Here is a 27,265-nt window from a genome sequence, read left to right on the forward strand (position 1 = left end):
TTTACTGTGGTATGTTTATAGAAATTTCTAATATCTTTGTGTTAAATAAATACATTGAGAAATACCTCCTGAATTCAAGGAAATGAGCGCTTGCTTCAGCAGCACATATACTAAAATTGGAACAATACAAAGAAGATTAGCATGGCCTCTGTGCAACATGGATGACATGCAAATTCATGAGGCATTCCATATTTATACAAAAAAAGAGAGCGAGAAATGTAAAATCATATACTCCTCAAGAATTTTCTGTATCTTTGCTTAGGTGATTGTTTTCAAACCTTTATGTCTATTTCAGCTGGTGATTGGGAAGATTTAAAGGAGGTAAATTGAAAGACAGTATCTGCTGAAAGGCTTGACCAAGTTTATTTCCACTTTCCTCCTTACCACCACCAGGAAAAAAGCATTCAATCAAGATCTGCCTATATGGTTCGTAACTGTTGACAGACTCTGAGAATAACACTATGTAAGATTATTTCTTGCATAAAATTTATTTTTTTTTTTTTTTTTTTTTTTTTTTTTTGACAGGCAGAGTGGACAGTGAGAGAGAGAGACAGAGAGAGAAAGGTCTTCCTTTTGCCGCTGGTTCACCCTCCAATGGCCGCCGCTGCAGCCGGCGCACCGCGCTGATCCTGGCAGGAGCCAGGAGCCAGGTGCTTTTCCTGGTCTCCCATGGGGTGCAGGGCCCAAGCACCTGGGCCATCCTCCACTGCACTCCCTGGCCATAGAAGAGAGCTGGCCTGGAAGAGGGGCAACCGGGACAGAATCCGGCGCCCCAACCGGGACTAGAACCCGGTGTGCCGGCGCCGCAAGGTGGAGGATTAGCCTATTGAGCCACGGCGCCGGCTCTGCATAAAATTTATTATAAGGCCGGCACCGCAGCTCACTAGGCTAATCCTCCACCTTGCGGCGCCGGCACCCCAGGTTCTAGTCCCGGTCGGGGCGCCGGATTCTGTCCCGGTTGCCCCTCTTCCAGGCCAGCTCTCTGCTGTGGCCCGGGAGTGCAGTGCAGGATGGCCCAAGTGCTTAGGTCTGCACCCCATGGGAGACCAGCAGAAGCACATGGCTCCCAGCTTCAGATCAGCGCGGTGTGCCGGCTGCATTGCGCCGGCCACAGTGGCCATTGGAGGGTGAACCAATGATAAAGGAAGACCTATCTCTCTGTCTCTCTCTCTCACTGTCCACTCTACCTGTCAAAAAATTAAAATAAAATAAAATAAATTTATTATAATCACATCAATAAGAAGCCATAGAATAGCTTAGTGAAAGTAAAATCAATAAGCCAACATACATTTCAACTGTCTCTATCTTTGTAATGAATTGAATTGTATTGGATATTGCCTGGGGTTTATTGGCCAAATTATATAGAAGCATTTGTTTATAGAAGTAGTTTTTACCTTACAAGACTAAAAAAAATTCTCAGAAGTATTTGAAACATTTTGATTTAGTTGATATTAGGATTGCAGCTATATTTAATTTAATTAAATCATATGGGTGAATGCTTGCAAGCCCCCTTATATGTACAGTTTAGGTGCATTATTGAACTGCATTTCAAGAGATGATGGAATTTTATCAACCTTACTAATTTTTCCTCTTCTTACCCTGGAGTAAATAAATAAAATTCTTATTTTAAGTAGTAAATTTTGTAAACCATTGATAAGATGGCTGTACTTTTTAAAAGGTAAGCAGAAATAAAGAAACAAATGAAAAGCTTACTGCTCCCTTCTGCATCACCATCTTGCCGAACACAAATTTATATTAACATTGAAAAAATATGTTGTGAACATTTTTTATCATTTTTTTGACTAAGAAAATTAGCCAAAATGGATACATCATGGTAAAGAAGAGTTAAATGAGACATATCCCCAAGACTTTTGCCTCTTGAAAACAACTGATAATAAAAAGCTTTCGGGGGCCAGCATTATGACACAGTAGGTTAATACTCTGCCTGCAGTGCCAGCATCCCATATGGGTGCTGGTTCTGGTCCCGGCTGCTCCTCTTGCAATCCAGCTCTCTGCTATGACCTTGAAAAGCTGTAGAAGATGGCCCAAGTATTTGGGCCCCCGCACCCATGTGGGAGACACGGAAGAAGGTCCTGGCTTCAGATTGTCCCAGGTCCAGCCGTTGCAGCCATTTGGGAAGTGAACCAGCAGATAGAAGACCTCTCTCTCTGTCTCTACCTCTCTCTGTAACTCTACCTCTCAAATAAATAATCTTTTAAAAAAAGTTTTGAACAGCATGGTGTCATTTTATAAACCATTACACTAAAAAGGTAAAGACCAATCCCTGAATTTGAGAAGTAGCCATATATCCACATGGTATGATCTCATATTTCTGTAAATTGAAGTTCTTATTTCACTTTAATATTAGTTATAACAGTGACTATTCTGGCAGTTGGCAAATCATTATAAATAATAGCTATATGATTTGGTAGCAGCCTTTGGAAGTGAGATAATTCATGATCTATATTCTCATTGTACTGTTCTTTAATTCAATGTACATAGATAGAAAATGAATATAATAAGTATTCTTCATTCTCTGTTTAGGAAGCAGTGAGGGACATGGAATCCTGTGTCAAATGCTGCTCAATTAAAAGTGGACTCTAACCCTTCCAAGTTTTATGAACTTGTAAATAGCATTTTACTCATCAGAAAAATGTGATTAATAAGATGATATGCTGTAAGAATTAAATTTTGTGGTACATTTAAGATAAACTCTTTGTTTGCAAAAAGATTAAATTCTTTGCTTGCAAAAGTATAGTTTGCCCCTGAAAGCAGTCAATTCACTATATAAAAAGCTACCTTTCCAATGATCTACTGATAAGGTATTCATTCTATATCATCTTGTGAGAAAAAAATGATAATTAGTAATTCTGAGTTTGCTCATGTAAAAACCAAAATGAGGGGTCAGGAATTTGGCTTAGTGGTTATGATGTAGCTTGGAATACCCTCATCCTATATCAGAATGCCTGAATAGGATTCCCAGATCCTCTTTTGATCCAGCTTCCTGTTAAATGCACTCCTTAGGAGGCAGCAGGTGATAGCTTAACTACTTGGGTCCCTACCACTCTGGAAGTAGATATGAATTGAGTTCTGGACCCCAGGCTTCAGCATGGCCTAGCCCCTAACTGTTATAGCAGGGGTTGGGAATGTCTGGCTTGTGGGCCCTATAAGGCCTGTGGAATCATTTGATCTGGCCCTGCCAAGGCAACCTGAAGCAGGACTCCAAATTCAGTAAATCTGTATCAGGCTAATTGTTAAGTTGTTAATTTTGTATGGCACGTGGATGATGATGTTATAAATATCCAAATGGCCCTTGACAGAGAAAGTTCCCAACTCTCCATTAGGGAGTGAATCAGTGAATGGAAGATCTCCCCCTCCCCCTCCCCCTCCTTCTCCCTCTCCCTTCTTGCTATGTTTCTCTGACTTTCAGATAAATTGAAAACATTTCTTTTTGATTTTGGAGACCACTAATGTTCAATTTTGGTTTGTGTCCTTTAAAAGAAAACAAAATGAAGGAATGATTACAAATATGCAATATGTGGTATATTTGATTTTGAGAAGTTAATTACTTCCTCCAGACCTCAGAAAGAAATTTTGGGGCATAAGCTGTAAGTGATCTTTGACAAAGGTGACAGAAATACACAAGGAAAGGATAGTCCTTTCATTGAGTGTGCTTGAGAAAACTAAATATCTATCCACACTTGATATATGAAGTATTTGCAAGGCTGTTGAGAACTTGGAAGCTTTATACACTGTTAATGAGAAAGTGAAATGATGCAACAGTTATTTAAAATAGTATGGAAGTTCTGTAAAATATTAAATAGAATTACAGTATGATCAGTCTTCCCACCCCTAGTATACATGCAAAAGTATTGAAATTAGAATCTTGAAGATACATGCAATCCCATGCTCAATATGGCATTATTCATAACAGTCACAATATGGAAACAAACTATTCATCAAATGAATTGGTAAAGTAAACATTGTATAAACATACAATGTGGTAGTATTCAACCTTTTAAAAGAAGGAAATCCTTTCTCTCTCTCTCTCTCTCTCTCTCTCTCTATATATATATATATATATATATATATAGTTGAGGAAAAATACTGCATGATTCCACTATGAATGGAGTTACTTAAATGATGATAAGCTATCATAAACAGTAAAGCTCATAGAAACAAAATAGAATGGTGGTTGTAATGGGCTGGGGGAGGAGTGGGAAATGAGGAGTTGCTGTCCCAGAGTTATAGAGATTCAGTTATAGATAATGAATATGTTCTATAAAGATATACCATTGTGCCTATTGTTAACAGTATTGGGAATTTTGAAAATTTATCAAGTGGGTAGATCTAATGTTAAGTGTTCATACTTCAATTTTTATTTTTTAACTTAATTTTTACTTTTTCATATTAGTATGATATTAATACAAAGAGAACAGATTCTATGTAGTTCACAGCTCCCTCTCCCTCCCTCCCTTCCTTCCTCCCTCCCTTCCTTCCTTTCGTTTTTTAGTAGAAAAACTACTGTTCCTCAAGAGTATAGACAAGGGTTATAAACTATCAAATCTCAAAATGTCAGGTAACATATTTGTAATTTACATTACAGTCAACAGAGTTCAACAACTAAAAAGTAAAAAGACTCTAGTTCAGTGGGAATATAGACAAGGATTATAAGCAATAATCAAGTGAAAAACTAATAAACAGTAAATTTTAAAGCATTAAAATCACATTACATCTATAGAAGTATATAGAAATTTATACATCTATAGAAGTATAGCATTACAATTAAACCTATATTTGCAGCAGTATTGATACACACAGGCATTTCTTTTTTTGTTTTTGGTTGCCTTTTTTTTTAAATTTTAGCTCCCAATCATATATATATGTCAACCACTCACATAACAAGATTAGAGATTAAGGACTCAGAATGATTCTTTTAAAACAAATATTTAAGCAGTATGCTAGCTAGAGCCAGCAAGGAACCATACCTTAATTATTAATTAGAAGCTAGTAAACACTAATTTGTTTTCCTCTGGGGTTTAGGAAATTGTTCTGTCACCTTCCCATCCTTACCTGCCCCCTCACCATGCCTGCAATAATGTTCACTCTGCCCTCACATATCAAACTTGTTAATTACATGAGATTGCCTCTTGCTTCCAGCATTTTGTTGAGAAATTAAACCTATTTACTGCTGCTTTTGATATAGATACTCTGTCATCATAAGGACCTCTTCAGTTTGCATATACTCACTCCTGAAAGTGCATCAAAATTCAACTGTTTTTTACTGTGTTAAATGATCCAACTCTTTATAGCTAAGAATATTTTAGGTTGAAAGAAGTCAGGTTGCATAGTGCTATAGAATGGACTATATGCTATCGAATGCTATAGAATGTGTTTCTGTATATGTACAGATCACAGTTGCCCTTAACATGGGTGATTTTAATCTGTGTGTTTAAGATTTAGTTATTTGAAGGGCAGTATTACAGAGAGAGGGAGAGAGACACAGAGAGAAAGAGAGAGATCTTACACCCACTGGTTCAATCCCCAGATGGCCATAACAGCCAGCACTGGGCCAGGCCTAAGCCAGGAGCCAAAATCTTCATCAGGGTCTCACATGTGGGTGGCAGGGGCCTAAACACTTGAGCCATCTTCCACTGCTTTTCCCAGGCCATTAGGCTAATATCTGTATTTTGATGACACTCAGGAATTCATAAATGTTGTATAAATTATGATATTCATAGCATATCATTATTTTCCTCTTTCCTCAACATTATAAGGAAATTACTCCTCAAGTGACTGCTGGATTGCAATAGCATAAGAATATGATCAAATTTTTTAGTCCTCAGGCCACTGCCTGAAAATGTTATTTAATATTATACTTAGGGAATGTAAGGCAAAAAGATATTTCATGTTTAGCAGCACAAAACACTCATGACAAGTGATGTAGAGGGGGGAGAAAAACTTACTAGACAACCAAGACTTATGCAATTGTTCATATTTCATTTAGCCTTTAAAAATCCAAGTGGAAAATTATTGTTATTCCAAGTTTGAGATGAAGAAATAGGTTCTGTGAAGCAACTCATTTGCCTGTAGTCACAGGATCAGCACATAGCAGTGGTAGGATAAGGAGTCAATGCTCTAAAAGCCACACTTCTAATATTATTTACTGCAGACTCTCAGAGTGAAAAATTATTTCATCTTTGGTAAACTCCATGTTCCTGCAGCTATATTCTCCAAAGGACTTATTACTCTGGGGCATACTATAATCTGGTTGATTATTATAGTATCCACTTACCACTGATGTTAAGAGTATGTCTACGGCCAGCGCTGCGGCTCACTAGGCTAATCCTCCACCTGTGGTACTGGCACCCCGGGTTCTAGTCCCGGTCAGGGAGCCAGATTTTGTCCCGGTTGCTCCTCTTCCAGTCCAGCTCTCTGCTGTGGCCCAGGAGTGTAGTGGAGGATGGCCCAGGTCCTTGGGCCCTGCACCCGCATGGGAGACCAGGAGTTAGCTTCGGATCAGCATAGCACCGGCCGTAGCGGCCACTTGGGGGGTGAACCAATGGAAAAAGGAAGACCTTTCTCTCTGTCTCTCTCTCTCACACTAACTCTGCCTGTCAAAATGAATAAATAAATAGAAAAGAGTGTGTCTACTTAAAGTAGAGGGTTGCATGGACATAAAAGTCACTACAGAAAAAATTTAACAGAGGGAAAATTGGGTACAGTCTACGTAACCTTTTTTTCTAGCCAAAGAAAATATGTATTTAAAAAATTAATACGAACCTGGTTTGCAATGTTTAATAATTATGCAGTGCTTGTTTTCATCAAGGCAGTTGCAAACAAATTTTTTCCAAAAAATAAATAGAATGGAATATCATAATTTACTTTTTTAGCAGGATATAGCTTAATTAAAAATTTTAAGTGCTATGCTATTCAGCAAAGGAAAAACAGTGAAAGAAGAAAAATTAGGAAATAATTAAGCTTCTATTTTTGTAAAATATTGAATAAGAAGAGTGGCTATTAAATAATGAAGGATAGAATTAAAAGGGAGAGAATGATCCTGTGGGGGAAGCAGGACACACAGCAGACTCATAGAATGGCAAACGCCCAAAACAGCACTCCGGCCTCAGAATCAACCCTTGGGGCATTCAGATCTGACTAAAAGGCCCATGAGAGTCTCACAGGCATGGAAAGCCACAACACGGTGGCAGAAAACAATCGAAATGAAAGATCCTGGTGAACAAGACCCCAGCGGAAGGAACAGGCCATCAAGGAGGGAGGCGCCTTTCTCCGAAGGGAGGAAGGAACCTCCACTGTGATACGGCCTTGACTAAACAAGTTCAGAGTTGGTGAACTCAAGGGGCTTCCATAGCCTGGACAGCTCACGGCAAGAGCCTCAGGTGATTGCTGATGCCATAAATAAGAATGGCAATTAAATCTACAACGGGAGTCACTGGGTACAGGCTCCCCACATAGGATCTCTGTCCTTAATGTGTTTTACTATGAAACTTAAAGACAACACTACTAGTCGAACAATACCCTATACCTTGTGCGGTTGTGTGAGTGCAACCTGTTGAAATCCCTGCTTAGTGTATACTAAGTTGATCTTCTGTATATGAAGGTAATTGAAAATGAAACTCGATGAAGGGCGGGATGGGAGAGGGGATGGGAGAGGGGAGGGCCGCGGGAGTGGGGGAGGTTGGGGGGAAGCCACAACAATACAAAAGTTGCACTTTGTAAATTCACATTTATTAAATAATTAAAAAAGAAAAGAAAAAAAAGAAGAGTGGCTATTTTATTATCTTCAATATTCAATGTGTTTTCAAACTCCTCATAATACAAATATTTGCTGAATAAATAATTTTATAAATATTTTCTTCTTGAAATGCATAGTTTTAAAATTAGACACATTGAATATTCCTTGTTTAATCTTATGGTAGAATGAAAAGAAAGCAATATGTCTAACCTCTACTTGAATAACTAAGATAAAAAGACACTGGTCATGCAATCCAATTTCATTCGGTTTGTGGCTTTTGCATCCTTCCAGAGCTAAATCTGTCCTCACTCCTGCCACACAATGAACAAAGCTATGATTGTTCTACCTAGCAAGATGAAGAGAAAGATATCAACGAGAAAATGAGAGTATATCTTTGTTTCTCCCTTATTAGAGCCCCGAGGCACATTATTCTTACCCCGGTTTCAATTATTAGGGCCCAAGTTTTCAAGGTGAACAGTTAATTGTCCATGAAATTTCTGAACTTTAGTGTGGAAATAAGATAATAAATTAGAAGACTTCCACTCTATACTTCACACTTGACCCTAAATAACTAAATTCTCTGGGATTTCTCATTTAAAGAATGAAGATAATGATACTTTTGGGTTACTCTATGTTGTAAATACTAAAAAGAAAAATGAATAAATCAAAGAATGTGAGTGATATTTGAAAAAAATTTGGAGGCTACACTAACACAATTATGTATCAGGCTCTCTTCTATATTCTCTCTGCTTCTGAAAACTATGGATTTGGAGTCAGGTTGTGTTTTGAATTCTCACTGGCGTACCAAATCTAAAATTCAAACACTGGTTCTGTTTGACAATTAATACCAATGTGGGTAATTTTAGCATGAAGAAGTTCATGTAATTTCTCTGTGGAAAGTTTATTGCATGGAAGTACCCATTGCCAGTAAGAAATAGGAGCTCTTACTGGCAACTCTTCTTTTTTAATTAACATATTAATTGTGCATATGTACGAGGCACAGTGTTATATTTCAATACATGTATTAATGTTTCATGATCAAATCAGAGTAAATAGCCTTTCCTCCTCCTTTAACATGTATCATTAATTTGTTTAGAAGCTCCAGACTTCTCTCTTCTAGTGCTTTATGAAATATAAACTGTGGTGAACTATAGTCACTCTACTCTGCTAAAGAACATTAGAACATATTCCTCCTATCTGATTGTTTTTTGGCACCTGTTATCCAGCCTTACTCTTTTCCTTTGCTACTTGCAGTTTTTGCTTCTAGTGACCACTGTTCTACTCTACTTCTATTCAGTCAGTGTTTTTGGCTCCCACATGAGTGAGAGTATGCAATATTTCTTTTTCTGTGTTGAATTATTTCAGTTGACATAATGTCTTCCAGTTCCATCCATGTTGCCACAGATGGCAGGATTAGAGTCTTTTTTGCAAATACATTTTTCACATGTTAAGCAGCAGCTAAGATTGAGTAAGATTTAGTTGAAGGCTATCCCTGGGTAAATGCCATCAAAAAGGTTTTTTTTCCCTTGGTTTCTTTGTGTTGTCTTTTCAGCACACTCCACCCTCTGATACAAACATATATATTTTGTGCCAATGCATCAATTCTATGATACTTGCAACCTTGGGTTCTTACATTAAGCAATATTTTAATGCTCAGTAGACTTTGAGTTTGATGATAATGGTATCCATTTTGTAGGTAAAAATAAAATGCCTTGTAAAGTGTGAAGTTACATAAGAAAATGTGGAAAAGCATGTCCATCTCCTGCTCAGAAGAACTGAACGTTGAACTGTGAGAATGAACAGTTCTTCAGGAAGTACAAGACTTCAATGCAGAACCACAGAGCCAGGTTAACACTAAGCCAACAGCATGCTGTTAGCCTCCGTGAGATCTGAATAAACAGGTATAGGAATTTCACATATTTTGAAGGCAGTAGTGGTGTCTCATTTCTCTAATATACTCAAATTCTTTAGGAGAAGGCAACTGGAAAACAAATATCATTGATGGAAAAGATAAGATCTTATTAAAACTATCACAAAATTGACCTTGGTGGGGAAATATTGAAACAGGATCACATTGTCTCAGTGAAGCCCTAACAATAAAGATCATGGACAAAGATACTGATATAAGAAAAGACGTAACGCCTGAAATCCGGAAAACAGGAGCTTGGGGGTGGGGGCTGGGGCGGTAGAAGGGAGTACTCCCTGTGGTGGGGTGGGGTCATGTGAGTATGCATATTTGTGTGTGTAGCTCAGTGCACATGAGCCTGAAGAATTTTCAAGGGTGTGAATTTGACCAGGTTTGCATTTTACAAAACTATATTCAAGGAGGAGACTGGATTAGAAACCACTGGAGAAATACAGTAAAATACAGTAGTGACATGACCCAAGGATTATGGTGATGGAAATTCTAGGCCTTGACTTACACAACTATGTAGATCTGATTCTTTAAGCACAAAATACCCACAGATAGACTATACTGCAGAGAATTTTCATGTAAACAGCTATCTCTTCTTATGAGGATGAAATGTGTGTGTATATATATATATATATATTTCCATCTGCAGTTGGATTACTAAAAAATTGGAAGCAGAAATGCACTTCAGATTTGCACTACAAATCTTTGCACCTATAAATTAAACTCTGAGTGAATTTTAAATTGCTATTCATGAAATGAAAACACTAGTTGTATTTGAATAGATATGTGTATATATTTGATGCTACTGTGTAGCTTTGCTGACACAGATATATTTTGCACAACAGATCTGCCACAAACTTAAATCTACCTACATTTTGCACTTGTTTGTATGATTTGGAAATAGTGTTTTGTGGTGAAGTTTTTTTTTTCCCCAAAGAAACCTTTTATTTAAGGAATACAAACTTCATGCAACTTCAGGAGCATAGTGATTCTTCCCACCTATTTCAACAAACAGAGTTAAATAGATTAACTATTTATTTCAACAAATTGTATAAAAAAAACTGTTCCTCAACAGTTGAGACAAGGGCTTTTCAAAGTCATTGCATCTTGAAGTTGATTTCACTTCTTTTTTTTAAAGTACTCTTTTTGAGAAACTTAATTAACTTTAAAGAAAAACCCAAGAATGAGACATCTTTTGTGAGCATTTAGGCATAACTAAAACTTACGTGTCATATGAATATCCTCCATTTAATACACTAAAATGAAGCAAATCTTTGAGAACAAGTTTTACAATTAAGTCTCATAATACAGCTCTTTGAGGACAGAGATCTTGCATGGGAAGTTAGTGCACTCCTGTTGTTAATTTAACAATTAATGGCCGGCACCGTGGCTCAATAGGCTAATCCTCCACCTGCGGTGTCGGCACACTGGGTTCTAGTCCTGGTCAGGGCGCCGGATTCTGTTCCAGTCGCTCCTCTTCCTGTCCAGCTCTCTGCTATGGCCCGGGAGGGCAGTGGAGGATGGCCCAAGTGCTTGGGCCCTGTACCCGCATGGGAGACCAGGAGGGAGCACCTGGCCCCTGGCTTCGGATCAGAGCAGTGTGCCGGCCACAGCGCGCCAGCCACAGCGGCCATTGTGGGGTGAACCAACGGAAAAAAGGAAGACCTTTCTCTCTGTCTCTCTCACTGTCCCCTCTGCCTATCAAAAAATAAAAAATAAAAACAATTAATACTCTTATGTATGACATCAATGATCACCCAAGGCTCTTGACATGAGCTCCCTAGACTATGGAAGCCTTTGGAATCCACAAACTCCTTCATTATATAGACAAGGCCATAAACAAAGTAGTTTTCTCATCCTTTCAGAGAAAAGTACATCCTTCTTTGATGACCACTTCTTTCCACTGGGTTCTTGATTGAAAAGATAAGATTTTATTAAAACTATCACAAGGACCCACAGAGGTCCTTCATGAAGGACACTTTTTGTTGTGAAGTTTTAAGAAAATGGTGAAAATGTTTATATATTCAGTTGAGAAATATGATAAAATGACACAGCTTATATTTCACCTTTAATTTTGATAAGTAGTTTTCAAACTGCTCTTGGGGGTTTGATGGGATTCTAAAGTGGAAGATAATTTCATTATTAAAAGAGGTTAATATTTTTGCTATAGATTTCAAGTTTTGACTAACAAAACATTTGTCATAATTACTTCACTACAATTTTAATGTACATGGAGATATATAAGTCTCCTTTTACTTATTATAAGATTGATCCCATGTTTTAGCTACCTAGAAATAACCAATAGGGCATTTCTTTTCTTAAGTAATTCTGCTTTATGTTTTTACTAATATTGATATCGCAATGTAATACAATTCCACAAAATGTGATAAAGTATATATGAATGTTGTTCTCATAGTTGGTAAAATATTTTTAAAATGATGAGCCCAAAATAGGAGGTCACTGAGAAATCTTTATAAGCATTAGGTGTTGAGTTTACACAAATTGCCAGAGTTGTACATTCCAAGTGGGACACTCATAATTCTGATTGGTATTTACAATGAAAGAGAAATAGCCAAGTAAGTAGTCACTGGAGAATTGTCATATCATCTTCCTCTGTATGTTCTCCTAGTTTTAAGTGGATTCTGGTAACTTTAGATATAGGGGTCTTGACAGATTCATAATCCCATCCCTTCCTAGTGAACAACTTCTCCAGGATGTGGGGCATGTTGTAGCCCCTGCTTAGAATGAAATCCTTAAAGGCAATTGTTCCATAAAGATCGTCAATAATGTCTGGTTTCATCCTCTCTCGTTCAGCTTCAAGGATGATCTTAGGATCAATCAAAGGTTCATTACTCATTAGCTTTTTCCACAACTTGGTCTTCAGGTACCATGCTCCATATTTCATCTTCACCCTGGTCGTCTTCCAAATCTCTGGCGTTTCCTGGAGTTCAGTTTCCCAGCCTAGCTCGTCCATGGAGCTTTTCATTTCATCTCTTTCATGGAGCTCTGTGATGTGCTTTAGTTCTGGATGAACGTCGTGTACATTCACCATGCAGTAGCTTTCAAAGCCTGGTTTCCACTTATGGCTGATGGTAAACTGTTGGATCACGTAGTCTTCATCAATGTCTTGGTACCCCGAAGCAGCCGCCCATTTGCAAAAGTCACAGACTATTCTCGGTACAGCTGAACGAACAGTGCCCTCGTGCAATTCATGTATGCTTGACCTTTGACATAACTTGTCTGGATGTGAAGCAGACGCCTTGAGAGGCTCCAAGAAGGCTTTTGCAGTGCGACGCTTAGAAACCTTCGTGGGCATCTTGGATTTTTCCCTGTTGCCCTTACAATAAGCCCAGGTGTCCTCCAGCTTCCTCTCAGGGTCCAGCTCTTCCAGCACCTTCAATAAGAGATCTGCAGGCAGATCTTCCTCCAGATTTGGGTAGGTAGCCAAGGGATGCTTCGTCAGTTGCGCTTCCATGTCCTCTACAAAAGCCTTGCGTGCCAGCTGGGCCTGCGAGAGCATGGGAAACAGGCCTGCTTTCGAGGGCAGCTTTCTCTTCGCAGGGGCAGGTCGGGGAACTCGGTGAGAAATCACGGGGAGAAAGGCCTCCTTCGGGCCGCGAGTGACCATACCATCGCAAGGCGGACAGCCTTTCCTGAAGTCGTCGAGCCCCTCTTTCACGAATACCCAGCGCCTGCTGTCCAAGGATGTGGACAACTTCAGAAACTTGCTCTTGTGGTTTGTCAAACACTTGGAAGGTAGTTTGGCCTTGTAACAGGGCTTGCAAGTCATGCCTGGAGGCATCGGCTCCAGTACAAAGGGCCACTGTGACAGCCTCCGGTCCGCCATGGTGCCCCTGGCCCCACCTTCGGGGCCAGTGCTGAAGCTTCAGCTTTTTGTTGACTGCTGATCACTCGGTCGCTAGGAGACCTGGAACCTCCAGGAGCCTGGATTGTTTCATGCATGGTGGCACTGGCGCGCCGGCACAGCCAGATTCCTGGGGAGGGGCATCTTACAATATTGGTCTAGCGATCCAGCCCTGCGGCTCACTAGGCTAATCCTCTGCCTTGCGGCGCCGGCACACCGGGTTCTAGTCCCGGTCGGGGCGCCGGATTCTGTTCCAGTCGCTCCTCTTCCTGTCCAGCTCTCTGCTGTGGCCAGGGAGTGCAGTGGAGGATGGCCCAAGTCCTTGGGCTCTGCACCCCATGGGAGACCAGGAGAAGCACCTGGCTCCTGCCATCGGATCAGCGCGGTGCGCCGGCCGCAGTGCGCTGGCCGCAGTGCGCTGGCCGCGGCGGCCATTGGAAGGTGAACCAACGGCAAAGGAAGACCTTTCTCTCTCTCTCTCACTGTCCACTCTGCCTGTCAAAAAAAAAAAAAAAAAAAAACAATATTGGTCTAGCACAATTTTTCTTTCGTTAGCACCAAAACCTTTGTATAATACAAATTACAAATTTGGTATTGTTCCTCACTATGGCCTGAACTGATGTCTATTTTAAAATCTTTTTTTTTTTTTTTTTTTTTTTTTTTTTTTTGCCAGGCAGAGTGGACAGTGAGAGAGAGAGACAGAGAGAAAGGTCTTCCTTTGCTGTTGGTTCACCCTCCAATGGCCGCCGCGGCCCGCACCCTGCGGCTGGCGCACCGCGCCGATCCGATGGCAGGAGCCAGGTGCTTCTCCTGGTCTCCCATGGGGTTCAGGGCCCAAGCACTTGGGCCATCCTCCACTGCACTCCCTGGCCACAGCAGAGAGCTGGCCTGGAAGAGGGGCAACCGGGACTAGAACCTGGTGTGCCGGCGCCGCAAGGCAGAGGATTAGCCTAGTGAGCCGCGGCACCGGCCTAAAATCCATTTTCTCATGAATCTTGATGTGAATGGGAGAGGGAGCGGGAGATGGGAGTGTTGCGGGTAGGAGGGAAGTTATGGGGGTGGGGGAAGCCACTGTAATCCATAAGCTGTACTTTGGAAATTTATATTTGTTAAATAAAATTTTTAAAAAATCCATTTTCTCACTCTTTCATTCTTCACATATTGGCTAAGATCCCATTTGTGGCAGTGTGCTGTGTCCTCAAACTATTACAATTCAAGATATAATCACCATATATGATACGTATCCTCTTATCTAGTGATAATTTTCAATCTTGGATTATTCTACTGGAGTTTACAATATCAATCACTTTCCCTTTTCAGTTCTCATCTTTAGTAACATAACATGGTTAGTTATTTCTCTGTTCTTAGCTTCTTTGTGTTCCTCCTTTTTTGGGATCGATCAGAAATGCTTATGTAAGTACATTCCCACGTAATCGTTTACCTTATCAAGTTTTCCAAATTTGTTTCCCCTTGTTGAATGTATCCCCACAGATCAGGGCCCAGTATTTGGTGTAGCTAAAAGGATGCTGCTTGAGAAACCAGCATCCTAGATCCAAGTACCTAGGTTCAAGTCCTGGCTCTGCTCCCAATTCCAGCTTCCTGCTACTGCGTAGCCAGGGAGTCAGCAGATGATGACCCAAGTATTTGGGGCCCTGCCACCCACGTGGGAAACCCAGACTGAATTTCCGACTTCTGGTGTCCCAGCCATACAGGAGACACATTTGGAGAATGAACCAGCAAATAGAAGATGTCCCTCTGTCTTTTAAATAAAGGTAAATTAAAAGTTTTTCTCTACAGATTATTTCCATCTTGCATCATTTTTGTTTATCTTCTCTAAATTTCAAGTTCATCTACATTTTCTCTTTCACTATGTAAAAATGCAGTTTGACCATATTGTAAGATCAAGAAAACTCATGTTTTATTACTCAACTAGTCAAATGAAAATAGCATGACAGTAAAACGTTGTATTTCCAGACTTGCAAAACTAAATATAACCAAGATGCTGTTTTGTGTGAAGCACTTTATAAGAGAAAAAAAAAATTCACTGTAACATTCATTGCAAGTTTAATGGAATAATCATAGACCAAAACCTCACCTTTATGAGTTTTAGGAAATGAAGAATTAAATAGCTGAAATTGAGCTTTAAACTGTCATCAAAAGAAATGTGTTTCTTGTACTAATGTAATATTTGAGTTAGGGAAAAAATATAAATTAGAATAACCTTTCATTCCTGATATTTCAAAGAGGAAGCATCTTACATCTATTTACATATATATTTTAAATCTAGCATATGCATTTGTTTTTGACAGGCAGAGTGGACAGTGAGAGAGAGAGAGAGAGAAAAGTCTTCCTTTGCCATTGGTTCACTCCCCAAGGGCCACTGCGGCCTGCGCACCACGCTGATCCGAAGCCAGGAGCCAGGTGCTTCTCCTGGTCTCCCATGGGGTGCAGGGCCCAAGCACCTGGGCCATCCTCCACTGCCATCCTGGGCCACAGCAGAGAGCTGAACTGGAAAAGGAGCAAGCGGGACAGAATCTGGCGCCCCGACCGGGACTAGAACCTGGTGTGCCAGCACCGCAGGTGGAGGACTAGCCTATTGAGCCGCAGCGCCGGCCTGCTTTTCTTAATTTTCTACATGAGAGTTTTCAATATGCTTCATCAGAAAAAAAATTTTTTTTTCTTGTGCACTTTTATTTCCGGCTTGTCTTCTCAGCTGCCAGTACTATTGTAAAAAACCTCTTCTTTTTTTTTTTTACTGTCCAGTGAGAGAGAGAGAGACAGAGAGAAAGGTCTTCCTTTAAAAACTGTAGCGTTAGTGAGATATACTTTTTAGATTATGCAACTCACCCATTTAAAGTATACTATGGTATAAAGCATATTCTAAGAGTTTTTCTTTTTTAAAAAAAAAAGCATTTATTTATTTATTTGAAAGTCAGAGTTAACACAAAGAGAGAAGGAGAGGCAGAGAGAGAGACATCTTCCATCCACTGGTTCACTTCGCAGTTGGCCACAACAGCCGGAGCTGTGCTGATCCAAAGCCAGGAGCCAGGAGCTTCCTCTGGGTTTCCCACATGAGTGGAGGGGCCCAAGGACTTGGACCATCTTCTACTGCTTTCCAGACCATAGCAGAGAGCTGGATTGGAAGTAGAGCAGCTGGGTCTTGAACTGCGGCCCATATGGGATGCCGGCGCTGCAGGCAGTCGCCTAAACTGCTACGCCACAGCACCGGCCCCCAGTTTTTCAACCATCACCACGATTTACAAATATTATCAACCCATAAATAAATATAGTACATATTAGCAGTCACTACTCATTCACCCCATACTCCACTTCTTTAACTTTTGTCAAAAACTAATCTACTCTTTATAGATTTGCCTATTGTGAACAGTTAATATATGTGGAAAAAGAGAATATGTGGGTTTTTTGACTGACTTCCTTCATTTAGCATACTATTTTCAAGTGTCATCTGTGTTGTATCATATATCAGTAATTCATTTCACTTTGTTGCCAATTTTAATCCATTGTGTGGATATACCATATTTCGTTTATCTACTCAGCAGTGAATGAACATTTAGTTGTTCCCAGTTTCTTGCTCTTATGAATAATGTTGCTATAAACATTCATGTACAAATTCTTGTGTGACATATGCTTTCATTTCTTTTGAGTGTGTACATAGGAGTGAATTTTCTGGTTCATATGATAACTCTGCATTTCACCTTTTAAAAAAAGATTTAATTATTTGAAAGAGCTATAGACTGAGTAGAGACAGGGAGAGAGAGAGCTGCCAGACTGTTCTCCACAGTAGCTGTATCATCTTACATTCCCACCAGCAGTGTATAAGGGCTCTGATTTGTTTGTTTACATCCTCACGAACACTTAAAATTCTCAGATGTGTGAAATGGCATTTCATTGTGTCTTCACCTTGTATTTTCTGGATGGAGAATCATATCAAGAATTTTTCAGGTGTTTAATGTCTATCTGTTCACATTCTTTGCACATTTTTAATTGGATCATTTTTGCATTATGATCTATAACTGTTCTTTATATATTCAAGCTACAATTCCCTAATAAGATGTGATTTGCAAATATTTTTTCCCATTTTGTGAGTTGCCTTTTCCCTTTCTTGGTGGTGTCCTTTCAAATGCAAAATGTTTGTCTTTTAATAATTAAAATTCAAATTTTGTTTTTTTTATTTTGATGCTATATATATTTAAGAAAACATAATCACTAAGACTGACTCATGTTTTCTTAATGGAGTTTTTTTTTTTTTAAATCTTTTTTTTTATTTATTTATTTGACAGAGAGAAGGTGAGAGAGAGAGAGACAAGTCTTCCCTCTTGGTTCACTCCCCAAATGGCCGCTACGGACTGTGCAGCACTGATCCGAAGCCAGGAGCCAGGCTGTTCCTCCTGGTCTCCCACACAGGTGCAGGGGCCCAAGTACTTGGGCCATCTTCCACTGCCCTCCTGGGCCACAGCAGAGAGCTGGATTGGAAGAGAAGCAACCGGGACTAGAACCCAGTGCCCATATGGGATGATGGCGCCACAGGCAGAGGATTAGCCAAGTGAGCCACAGCGCTGGCCACCTTATTGGAGTTTAATAGCTTCTGCTCTTTGGGTAATCATGATCCATTTTGAGTTTTATTTTATTTTACTTTTTTTTTTTTGTATGTTCTGTGAGGTGTAGGTACAACTTCACTTTTCGCCTGTGGATGTTCAGTTGTCCCAAAACAATTTTTTGAAAAGACAGTTCCCCATTGGATTATCATAGCACCCTTGTCAAAATTCAGTTTACTATACAAGTAAGTGTTCATTTCTGGAATGTTCAATTCTATTCTACTGATACCAGTATCACACTGTCTTGTTTACTGCAGCTTTGTTGTAAGATTTTAAATTGGGAAGTATAAGTCCTTCATATTTATTCTTTTTGAAAATTGTTTTGACTATTCTAGGTCCCATAAACGTCTATATGAATGTTAGGATCAGTTTGCCACTTTCAGCAAAATAGCTGCCAGAGGTTTTGATTACTATTGCATTTAAATAGGTAGATCCATTTAGGGAGCATTGCAATCTTAACAGTGTTAAGTCTTCCAATGCAAACACTTGAGCTGTCTTTCTATTTATTTAGGTCTTTATTTAAATAGTGCAATTCTTTTAGAGTGTAAGTTTGGACTTTCTTTGTTAAAATTATTTCTAATTATTTTCTTTTTCCAGCTTAATTTTTAATTGAAAAATAAAAATTGTCTATATCTTGGCCATTGTTTTGGTACAGCCAGATAACAGCTGCTGCCTGCAACACTTGCATGCCCTGTGAGTGCCTTTTCAAGTTCCTGCTGCTCCACTTCAGAGCCAGATCCCTGCTAATGTTTGGAGAGTGAATCAGTGCATGGAATATCTCCTCTGTCTTTCCCCTCTCTCTCTAACTCTGCCTTTCAAATAAATAAAAAAATAATTTTTCAAAAAATTGTCTATTTTCAGGGTATACAACACAATGATTTGTTATATGGACACACTTGAAAAGATAACCACAACCAAGTTACCATGTGTCTCTGTGTGTGTGTGTGTGTGTGTGTGTGTGTTGAAAACACTTAATGCCTTAAACACTTAAGATGTACTCTTTTAACAAATTTCAAATATAGAGTATAATTAACTCTAGTCACTATACTGAATGTTAGATCCCCAGAACTTCATCTTATCATTGAACATATGTATCCCTTCACCAACATCTCTCCATTCCTCCACCACCATCTCCTCCAGCTCCTGCAACCATCACTCAGTTTTCTACTTCTATTCATTCAACTATTTTTTTTAAATCCCACATACAAGTGAGATGGTATACTACATGTTTGTCTGTGTCTGGCTTATTTCACCTAACAGTGTTCCCTAAATTTATTCATGATACTACACATGGCAGGGTTTCCTTTAGTAAACTGAAATAATATTCCATTATGTAATACTACAGTTTCTTCATTGTGTATTATTTGTAGCTTTTTCAGATTAGTTGACTGCATGCGTTTGTTTCTGGACCCTCTATTCTGTTTGATTGGTTTGTATGTCAGCCTTTATGCCAGTAACATTTTAATCAAACACTATTATTGTTTTGTATCAGTAGCATACTATTTTGATTATAGCTTTATGATATGAGAACACTATGAAATTCATTGAATAGGGAATTAAAACAAGCTTATTTTGTTGGAAAAACTTTTCTAAATCCATACATACAAGGAATCTTCAAAAAGTTTTAGAAAATATGTATTCTGAAAAAACCATTTCACTTTTTATTCTGTTTCCATGACCTTTTGAAGTACCCTCTTACAGTTTGAAATAAGAAGTGTGATGCCTCCATCTTTGTTATTTTTACACAAGGTTGTATTGTCTATTCAGTATTTTTTGTAGGGTAATTGTTTTCTACTCTGTGAAAAACTCCATTAGATTTTTGAAAGGGATTACATAAAATCTGTAGATTGCCTTAAATAGAATAGATGTTTTAACAATATTTATTCTTCTAATACATGAGTGCATGATATCTTTTCATTTCTTTCTGTTTTCTTCATTTTCTCTCTTAAATATTCTATAGTTTTCAGTATACAGATTAATGATCAGATGAATGGCAATGTCACAGGAGTGGGTTAGTTATCACTGGAGTGGATTCCTGATGAAGGGATGAATTTCACCTTTCCCTTCTCTCTTATGTGTGCATGTTCAATAGACATTCTGCTTCCTGCTATGGTATGACACAGAGGTCCTCACCAGATGCACGCCATTTAACCTTGGATTGTTCAGCCTCCAGAACTACACAAATAAATCTCTGTTTTTTATCAATTACCCAGTCTCATGTATTCTGTTATAGCACTACAGAACATACGAAGGTAATTGGCATTAAGAAGTGGATCTGTTGCTATAACAAATACCTTAAAATGTTGAAGCAACTTTAAAACTGGTTGGTGGGTAGAAGCTGGAAGAATTTCAGGGGTCAGACTAGAAGAAACCTAGATTGCCATGAATGGACCATCCAGGACAATTTGCTAAAGAGATTAATATGGATAGAAGGAAGCTATGTTCTGTTCATTAAGACAATGACAATGCTTATAGAGTCATGGGAATGGGGCAACCCCTGAGACTTACAGAACTGTGGGACCACTAGTATGCCAGTCCAGCTGGGAAAACTGTAGGCATGTGACTACAATCCATGAGAGCTGCTTTGTGGACTGAGGCCACAAAATCCAGAGTAAGGGATTTCTGAAGCCTTGGGTGCTCAACTCATGCTCCAGTGTGCCCAGAATGCCGGACATGGGATCAAAGGAGATTATTCTCCAGCTTTAAGGCCTGATCTTGTTTTCCCTGTTAGATTCTGAACTTACTTGGGACCATTTACCCCTTTTTCCTGCCTATTTCTCCCTTTTGGAATGGGAATGTCTATCCTATGTCTACCCCATCGTTGTTTTTTGGAAATACATCACTTTTTTTCATTTTACAGGCTCACATCACTCAACTCTAGAGAGGACCCTCTCGACTATGTGACATCATGGCACATTGCAATGGCCACTGAGTGTGTGGGAAGAAGTAATCACGTCTCAATATGGAAAACCAGAGAGATGTGGGTGAGTCTAAGCTCTGGCTTTTATAACAATCTTCTGAGAACTAACCAGGGTACCACAATAAGTACCTTAATCCCTTTTGAGAGCATGCTCCCAGTTAACCTAGGACTTCCCACTAGGCCACCATCTCTTAAAGATTCCATGCCATAGCACCTCCTACTAAGCCACACTTGGAATCAAGCCTCTGATATGTGAACCTTTGTGGGACATACACACTATATCCAGACCCCAGTATTGAAAAAAGCCCTTGTGATTCACAAGAGCTGACAGTCACATAGGAGCTGCTGCCAGCCTCAAAAGAGTAATTTTGCTTCTGATTGAAGTGCCTGTTGCCAAACAGTTTCTCATAGTTTGTATCCAGCATCCAGTAATTGTTTCTCTGTGGTTCGTTACTGTTGCCAAACATAAAACATTCCATTTCCTGGCAGATGGAGTTCAGCTCTCCTGCTTTGCAGTGTTGGTAGACAGGGAAGCTTCTGGCAACTAATTGGCAGCAGTGCAAGCTTATACTTTGGGCACTGTTTGAATGTCTGTGGCAATGAACGCCAAGTATGAATGAGGTGTTGGCAAGGTCTTTTTGTGGTCCTTGCTTCTGGCCCTGGGCTGCAAGCTTGATGGAACCATCTGCACAAAACCCTGCCCTAGAATCAGCAGCCACATGGAGTATTCTCAGCAGGAAGGAGGGAGTCGAATGAAGCAGCACCATGCTCTTGGAACCATAGTTAGGAGTTGGTGGTGTTGGGCAGCGAGGTGTTGTCCACTAACTAGTTTGGGGCAGCAGGACACATCATGGTTGTTGCCACAGTGGAGGGACACATAGGTAGCTGTTAGTGGGAACGGCAAGGCCATGGCAATGGCCAAGACAGGCTTGGGGGAGTGAGTGGGGCAGGCCTGCAGTTAGCTCAAGAGCATCCTTTTCTTTTGGGGGCCCACCTTGCAATATCACTTCTTTTTTTTTTTTTTTTTTTTTTTTTTTTTTGACAGGCAGAGTGGACAGTGAGAGAGAGATAGAGAGAAAGGTCTTCCTTTGCTGTTGGTTCACCCTCCAATGGCCACCGCGGCCAGCACACTGCGGCCTGCGTACCACGCTGATCCTATGGCAGGAGCCAGGTACTTATCCTGGTCTCCCATGGGGTGCAGGGCCCAAGGACTTGGGCCATCCTCCACTGCACTCCCTGGCCACAGAAGAAAACTACCTGTGGTGCTATTCCTCTGGGGTCACTGATAGAAGCCTGGCGCTCTCCAAGCACCCACAATGATCCACCTGGCCCCAGCCAGGCATTTCTTTTTAATGCCAGTTTATAGAATTAAATGTCATTTGTGTTCTGTAGCAACATAAACATATCAAAAGTATGTATCCATACTTATTGGAAACAATAAGTTGAAATGACCAAAACTTACTACATGTGCTTTGGGCTACTCAGGTTTGAGAAGCTGATAAACTTTTTTTTTTGTATTTTGCTATTTTAGTGATACATAAGTTGACCTCCGTCTCGATCAATATGGTTTATTTATGCTGAAGAATCTAATGGTAGGAAAGACATGAAGTACTGAAACAAACAAATGAATGAATAAAATTGAAAAGGAAGAAAGTGATCAGAAGAGTGTATGCTGCTTATCACTGTATTTTGGGATACTCACTTGCACCTCCTTGTGGCTCAAAATAGCATATAATTTAGTTCAAAGTTCTGTACTTGGGGCCGATGTTGTGATATAGTGGGTTATGCTGCCACCTGCAATGCCGAAATCCCATATGTGTGCCAGATCATGTCACAGCCGCTCCACTTCTGATCCATCTCCCTGCTAATGGCCTGGGGAAAGCAACTGAAGATGGCCCAAGTACTTGGGCCCCTGCCACTCACATGGGCAACCTGGAGGAAACCCCTGCCTTGTGCCTCCTGGCTCATGGCTTTGGCCTGGGCCAGCCCTGGCCATTACAGCCATCTGCGGAGTGAACCTACAGATGGAAGATCTCTCTGTGTGTCTCTCCCTCTCTCTCTGTAACTCTACTTTCAAAAAATAAATAAATCTTTTTTTAAAAAGTTTTGTACTTGTGCAGTATCATGAAAGACATGATTACTTAAATATCAGACCTTCTACTCACAAACAAGTTAAATATGAAAAAAAAAAGACACTGAATCAGATTTTATATTCCCATAAGAAATGCCTAGGTGTGGAAGATGGAGGAGTAGGGAGGGAGCTTGCTGCTCTAGTCTAGGAGAAGATAGTTTTTAAAAAGTAGAGAGTGCAGTCTCAGGGAAGAGTTAGAAAGAAAACAGTAGAGGAAGCTCCACACAACTTGGAGGGACACCTTGGACCTACATGGAGGCTAAGACACGCTAAACTCTGGATGGTTGTTTACAGCCCTTATCTCTACTATTGAGGAACAGTGGTTGTTTTTTTTTTTTCTTCTACTTGTTGAACTCTTTAATTAGAGTAGAGTTAATCTTATGAGTATAAAGTAAACTGAAAGTAGATCTTTGTAAAAAATTAAGAGAGTTAATAAGAGAGGGAGGAGGAGGGAGGGTGGGAGCATGGGCAGGAGCAGGGGTAGGGTAGGAAGTATCACTATGTTCCTAAATCTGTATATATGAAATGCATGTAATTCGTTTACCTTAAATAAAAGAAGAGGAATTACCGCCCATAATATCAGCCATTTTCCCCCATTCTGAATCGTCTTATCATATTTTAACTAATCACCTTAATATTTCTTTTCTTTTTTTTAAGTTATCATTTTATTCATTTTACCTTAATATTTCTTTTCAATTTTTTTGGTTTTTTTTATCTGAATAGTGCTGAATGAGGCAGTCCTGTATCTTCAGTTCAGTTTTTGTTACCATCCTGCCTCTATGACTTTTGAAAGTTCAAATAGGTTACTGAAGCAATACTTTCTGTTTTGAAAAAGGTTACATTGCCTGCCCCATCCCACTAAAAAAAGATTATTACTCTTTCATGTAAAGGACTGGCTGCAGTTTTCCTAGTCAATACTAGGAATAGCAAAGGTTGGTGAAGTTTGATGGTCTTAGTAGCCAAAACATTATAGAGCCCTTAACATGTATTTTTATTTCTATAAACTATTACTTGTATGTCAACACTGTCCCAGTGCCTCTGTCATCCTGTCTTTGATTTACCCATGTAAATAGGCTAAACAAATTCAAGAAGAAATCTGAGCAGGAAACACTGGATTGTGGCCAGTAGCATGGTGAACTACAATTTAACAGTATCGAAATATGTTTAAAAGCAAGAAAAAAAAGATCTTTATCCCAAGCTAAAAATACGTTTCTATTTTTAAATACATTCTTAGGTTCTTTATCGCCAAAGCAAAATAAGTGTATGTGTAAGAATGTGGAAAGCATACAAAACCTTTGATTTTATTTTCTATGGATAATATTTGTTAACCCAGCATTACTTACAAACTTTGAATCAGAAATCCCCACGCACCACCTCCTCCCAATTCAGCCTGATTGTCCTGCCCAGATCTTGATTTCCTCACAGAAATAGGAAAAAGAGTTAGAGAAGATCCTAGCAGATCCCGAGGAAGAAAACAAGTGAGCTAGCTTTCTATTTTTGTCATTGGTAAACCAAGTGCATGCGTTTGCACATACAGAAAATTGTCAAGCATCTTCACTTAGAGTCCTTTTTAAATGTTTTATTTTTAATTGACAGATAATAACTGAGAGCCTTTATATGTCTTATTGCTTTTAAAGTTTACATATATTTACAGGTTCTTTTTTTATTCCAAAAGGAGAAAATAAATTCAGTAGTATAATTGTTTATAGTTATGTGTGAAAATAATCAGTGTTGATGGTGGTATCTGATTTGTTATGTGTGCTTCAGAATTTTAGATGTTAGTTATGAGAATAAAATTTTAAAAAGCATGTCATTTAATTTTTTTAAAAGATTTATTTATTTATTTATTTGAAAAGCAGAGTTACAGAGAGACAGCAAGATCTTCCATCTTCTGGTTCACTCCCCAAATGACAACAACAGCCAGGTCAAAGCCAAAAACCTGGAACTCCATCCAGGCCTCCCATACGGGTAGCAGGGGCCCAAGTATCTTGGACAGTCTTCTCCTGCCTTTCCAAGTGCATTAAAAGGGAGCTTGGATCAGAAGCGTAGTAGCCAGGACTCGAACCAGGACTCCGAAATGGGATGCCAGTGTCACAGGTGGCAGTGTAACACGCTGCACCATAAGCCAGCCCCTTGAGCAAAATTTCAGAGAGGGGCGGGGTAGAACTGTTTGATTTGGTGGTTCAAAGGACCCGGGAAGGGAAGGACTGATTTCCAGGGGGAATCTATGGTGGTCCTTTCTCAATACCGCGTAGCTGGAAGATGATGACTAGGGTGTGGGAGAGGTTGGATTGAGGTCCCGATGACAGCCCCCTGACACTGTGAGAAATACAACTTTGAAGCTGGTAAGAGAGGAGTGGCCCAGAGATATTAAGTCGGTGAATCACCAGCTCATAAGTGGTAACTGAAACTCTAGGAGTGAAGACAGGGGTGAGCATTGAACCTGTAGTTAGCATGCTGCATTATGCACTGAAATTTTCGTTAAAAGGATAGATCTCATACTAAGTATTATTCGTGCAATAAATAAAAATTCTTAAAAAGAGGAAAAAAAAAAAAACGAGAAGTGACAGGGTGCATAGCCCAAAAAGAAGTGAGGAAGGGAGGAGACATTATTGCTTCCAGGAAATTAAATTACTAAAAGAAAAAAGAGAAAACTTAAAGTTGTTGTTTTTGTTTGTTTCCAACAGGGAAGGGAAGGAAATAAAGCAACAGGGTGGAAAGGAGAAAGAACACAGGGCTTTCAGAAAACATGGAGTGGCACCCCAGAGACACACTTTCCTTAGTTGTTTACTCTGACTGACTTCCAGGGAACCGTTGGGAAGTCTAAAAAAAAAAAAAAAAAAACAGAGACATCGCAGCCGCACGCCTTGGAATCATGGATCTGTTCTCCTCAATAGGTTCCCGCGTGACTCTCCCCATGCTGAGCCTGCACACACACGGTGTGGGAGAAGCCTGCTTCCGCTCCGAGGTTCTGGGCTGAGGCTTGCTGGCCCCTAGTGGCCTGACGGGAACCTGCTGGCTCCTGGTGCTGCCTGGCTTCATGGAGGGAGAAGAAGCGAGCAGAGCAGTGGCCCTGTGTTTTTCTCACACTTTAAAGGCTCCTTGAGGAAACGGGCAAAGCAAACTCTCTGCTGCTTTACCGAAACGCAGACACGAAATTACCTTGGTCCAGAGCAAATCTGAAGGCAGCCTTGGGCCCAAATTCGAGTCCCTTCTTTGTAAGATGTGGGTGATGTTCTGCAGCTAACGCTGGCCAGCTTTGGATATGCTTTCCATGGGCTTTCCCTAGTGAACGGGGCAACAATAGATGGCAGGCAAGATGCACTGGGCGCAGACTCTCACAAGCACCTGGCGGGAAGATCTCATGGAAATACGCGTCTCAAAGGAGTTTGTGAAGGCTGAAGAAGTACGCATACAGACAGCCCCATTTTTAGAAAGAAAAACCGTGAGCATGTGGCTGCTAGCAGAGGCTCTTAGACAGTATTTGCAACTTCTCAGTTTGGGTTTGCTCCTCTGAATATGGAAATAATGGTCCGTCACACGTGAGTGGATGCTTGCAATTGCATGAGTCAGTAGGAAAAGTGTTTTTTTTACCAATTTATTAAAGATGTAATAAATTTAGCTATTATTGTTCTTATTCCCTAAGGAGACACAGTCTCATCTTCAGTTTTATGACAGGATAAGAAAATCTTTGCCTAAATTGGAATTCTACTTCTCAGTTTATAAAGTTCTTACAAGTATATGTTGATTCCATGTAATTAAAGCAGTGCCTGGAGCTGGCACTGTGGTGCAATGGGTTAAAGACCCGGCCTGCATTGCCAGCATCCCATATGGGTGCCAGTTTGAGTCCTGGCTGCTCCACTTCCGATTCAGCTCTCTGCTATGGCCTGGGAAGGCAGTGGAGCATGGTCCAAGTCCTTGGGCCCCTACACCCACATGGGAGACCCGGAGTAAGCTCTTGGCTCCTGGCTTCAGATCAGTTCAGCTCTGGCCATTTCGGTCATTTGGAGAAAGAATTAGTGGATGGAAGACCTCTCTCTCTCTCTCTGGATCTACCTCTCT

The 27,265-nt window shown here is 40.0% G+C and overlaps 1 protein-coding gene, 1 long non-coding RNA gene and 1 other non-coding gene across 3 annotated transcripts in view; 2 read left to right on the top strand and 1 right to left on the bottom strand.

The window, feature by feature from the left end:
- Positions 1-23,176, top strand: part of LOC103351785 (uncharacterized) — a 78,740-nt gene extending 55,564 nt beyond the window's left edge. The window contains exons 5-6 of the long non-coding RNA XR_016228243.1: positions 21,013-21,136; positions 22,604-23,176. This is a non-coding gene — a long non-coding RNA (uncharacterized LOC103351785). The remainder of the gene's footprint in view (positions 1-21,012; positions 21,137-22,603) is intronic.
- Positions 87-196, top strand: LOC127485003 (U6 spliceosomal RNA). Its single transcript, XR_007912211.1, has one exon. It is a non-coding gene; the product is annotated as a U6 spliceosomal RNA (small nuclear RNA).
- On the bottom strand, positions 9,987-13,990 carry LOC100358462 (protein FAM47E). The gene has a single exon (XM_008272631.5). It carries the CDS (start codon positions 13,516-13,518, stop codon positions 12,256-12,258), a length of 1,263 nt encoding a protein of 420 aa, XP_008270853.2. The 5' UTR covers positions 13,519-13,990; the 3' UTR covers positions 9,987-12,255.
- Positions 23,177-27,265: the final 4,089 nt, after the last annotated feature.

Source organism: Oryctolagus cuniculus, chromosome X (assembly GCF_051225735.1).
Source record: "Oryctolagus cuniculus isolate XC-2025 breed Fujian yellow rabbit chromosome X, ASM5122573v1, whole genome shotgun sequence".
NCBI classification, from domain to species: Eukaryota; Metazoa; Chordata; class Mammalia; order Lagomorpha; family Leporidae; genus Oryctolagus; species Oryctolagus cuniculus.

What these genes read in the sequence shown, in the direction of transcription:
- LOC100358462 (XM_008272631.5), bottom strand. Translation starts at nt 13,518, where the DNA reads ATGGCGGACCGGAGGCTGTCACAGTGGCCCTTTGTACTGGAGCCGATG.